We start from the raw sequence: 2,847 nt of genomic DNA on the forward strand, positions 1-2,847 counted from the left end.
TGTTCCTCTGTCTCTTCTCCTCCCTTCCACTCTATCTAAAAAAATCAATGGAAAATATATCCTCATTGAAGATTAACAACAAAAAAAGAAAAAGAAAAAGAATTTGTTCATAAACAGAAGGGCTTATGAGGACCCCTGACCCTAAGAAACAGTGCCAGAGCAGGAACCTCAAAAGTGGTGTCAAAGATAATTTCAAAGGAGAAAGTGTAAAGCTTGTAAGAAGCCAAATAAATTTGCAGAATGTTGAAAATTATGGAAGAAGTGTACCAATTGAGAGCATAGGCTTCAATTTACAAAGTGAATCAAAACTGGGTTATAACCCATCTTCATTATTTATCATCTATCCAACTTTGGGGAAATTACTTAATCTCTTTGAGCTTTGATTTCCTTTTCTGTAAAGGGGGGATTGATATCCATCATACAAGCTTGTTACAAGGATTAAATGTGTTGATGCAGAAAAAGCACTTAGCTTTGTGCTTGACACCTTAAATGCTCAATAAATAGTATCTATTAGCATTAATAACAACTAGCATCCTATAGGCTGGGAAGGGAGCAATACTATACCACTATCATGAAGAAATATTAGTGCTATCATGGATGCTATTTACTTGGAGAATGATGAAAAAAATCATATTAGGAATTAATGAGAAATGGCATTTAGATTCATTAGTGCCTTCATTACTTACCTGTCTTTTGATCATTCATTTTACTTCATTCAACAAATATTTTTCTAGTGTCTTTATGTATCAGGCAATGTGTCAGCCACTCGTTGCATGTAAGCTGCACACTTGATTCAAGTTGTAGAAGGTCTGCATTTTGAGAACCATTGCTATAGAGATTAAATAGACTTTATTAACTACCCCGAAATCTCAATCTCTTCTCTTGGATAACTGGTTTTTAAATAGTGTGTTAATCTCTTTTGAGGTTGGAGGTATTCAATAATTTCATTTACAGTGATAGTCTCCCCTATATTCTTTTTACACCTGATTTATCAGGAACTCCACTATTCATTTTCTCCATCCTCACTCTCATTTTTCATGTTTTTCTATGTTACCCAGAGGAAAATTAATTTATTTCATCAACTCTGAACAGCTGAAATTTCTTCTATTAATAGCCAATTTACCCAGGTTTCTTTAATCTTCTTTGTTGGAATTGAAGTTAGTAAAATATTGTTTAAATGCTGTCTGACAAAATGGACTTTTTAATGAACCTATTAGATCATAAGCTTTAAAATGTGTGGTCCATTTGTAAAACATGAGGAATTTTTTTTATTATTTTCTCCATAATCTCCCCCTGCGTTTGGTGTCCACTGCTCTGATCCAAGGATTGTTAGAAGACAATAGAGGCATTGTAGTGGATTCTGTTTTTGTCTATTCTAGCATCCACTTCCCCTTCCTCCTAACGCAAACATGATTTCTTTTTTTTTTTAAAAGGTCTCACATATTTATTACTGAACCATCCTACTATTGCAGGGGGGGGGGGGAATCAACAGAGCAAAATCACAAGTCCATTAATTCTCCAATTAAAATGCCCAACTGTCCAGACAGTAGTGATCTTTTCAATCATTGAAAGATGCAGGAAACCTGGATACCGCATAAATATGCAAGCCATCTCTCATGTGTGATTCCTCATAGGCCCAGTTTGGTTCTTCTCCAATGTCTCCCCTTCAGGTTGTACCTGATTTCATTACCAGTTTTCATCTGAAACCACTGGGGAATGGGCCGGTTCTGCTTTTGTTTCTTGGCCAGGAACCTCTTGATCCTGAAAGTCTTGTGGGAAGACATGGTGAAGGAGAAGCGAACGCACGCACCTTGATGGCGGAGAAAGAGCCAAACATGATTTCTTATGTGCCCCCAGCCTCCACCAAATATTTGAAGCTGACCCTCAACTACAGAAATGGGACTTAGAGGTCTTAAGAGTAATTCATTCTCTTTTCTGGTGCTTGGTTTAGAAATGGGCAGAGACCATTGTGTTGTCTGACTTTCCCTCACATTGTTGGCTTCTCAAGCCACAGAATAACACTTACATGATTATCCCAGAAACAGTCTAAAACTCTATAATAATTCCTATGCCCCCCTCTTGGTTCTAACTGAAAGTACAAACCTCATCAGACATACTATAAATATCACTGAGATTTCTCTAGTTACATTATCTTATACTTGCCCACCCCAAAATTTGAACACTATTCTGTCCATTCACACACTTTAAAAACATCTTTAAATTATAGCTTATTTTCATCATTCATAACTCAAAATGCATTTAATACTATTTATACATTTGGAAGGATGGTATGCTTCATCACCTTACGAATACTCAAAAATTGAATAAAGATATCAAACATTTTTCAACTTTTGTTAAAATGAAAATCTCTACATATGAAACAGTGTTCCTATATTTTGGGCAGTTTAAAAAATAAAACCAGTTCAATTCCTTGTTAAGTTTATATGCCAGCATTCACATTTTTACTATACCTCTTCAAGGAAGAAAATATACTCCACTCTTGATAATCAAAATAGTGAGCCGAAAAGATGTTGGGAAAGAACAACTACTGTTCTTGCACTTCTGAATGTAAAAAACATTAGCAAACAATTATGGAACTGTTGATACTATTATATTTCATGCCAAATTCAAGTCAAACACATTTTTTAAAAAAATGTTGTATTTGAAATGAAGATTTAATTTATTCAGCAAATATTTACTGAGCATATACTACATACTAGGCATTGTTCTGGGTATTGGGATTCAGAGTTGAAAAAGAAAGGGTACACATATAATACCTTAAAAAAATTGAAGAAAAAAAAAAAGAAAGGCATGATTTATACTTTTCCACTGCCAAGAAGCTTATAT

At 34.6% G+C, this 2,847-nt stretch overlaps 1 protein-coding gene across 1 annotated transcript; it reads right to left on the bottom strand.

Moving 5' to 3' along the window:
• Positions 1-1,628: 1,628 nt before the first annotated feature.
• Positions 1,629-1,784, bottom strand: LOC307112848 (large ribosomal subunit protein eL39-like; the record flags this gene model as incomplete). The annotated part of the gene is made up of 1 exon (XM_079793921.1): positions 1,629-1,784. One exon carries the CDS (start codon positions 1,782-1,784, stop codon positions 1,629-1,631), a length of 156 nt encoding a protein of 51 aa, XP_079650047.1.
• Between the last annotated feature and the right edge of the window lie 1,063 nt (positions 1,785-2,847).

This window comes from Cnephaeus nilssonii, assembly GCF_951640355.1.
Source record: "Cnephaeus nilssonii genome assembly, chromosome: 16".
NCBI lineage: Eukaryota > Metazoa > Chordata > Mammalia > Chiroptera > Vespertilionidae > Cnephaeus > Cnephaeus nilssonii.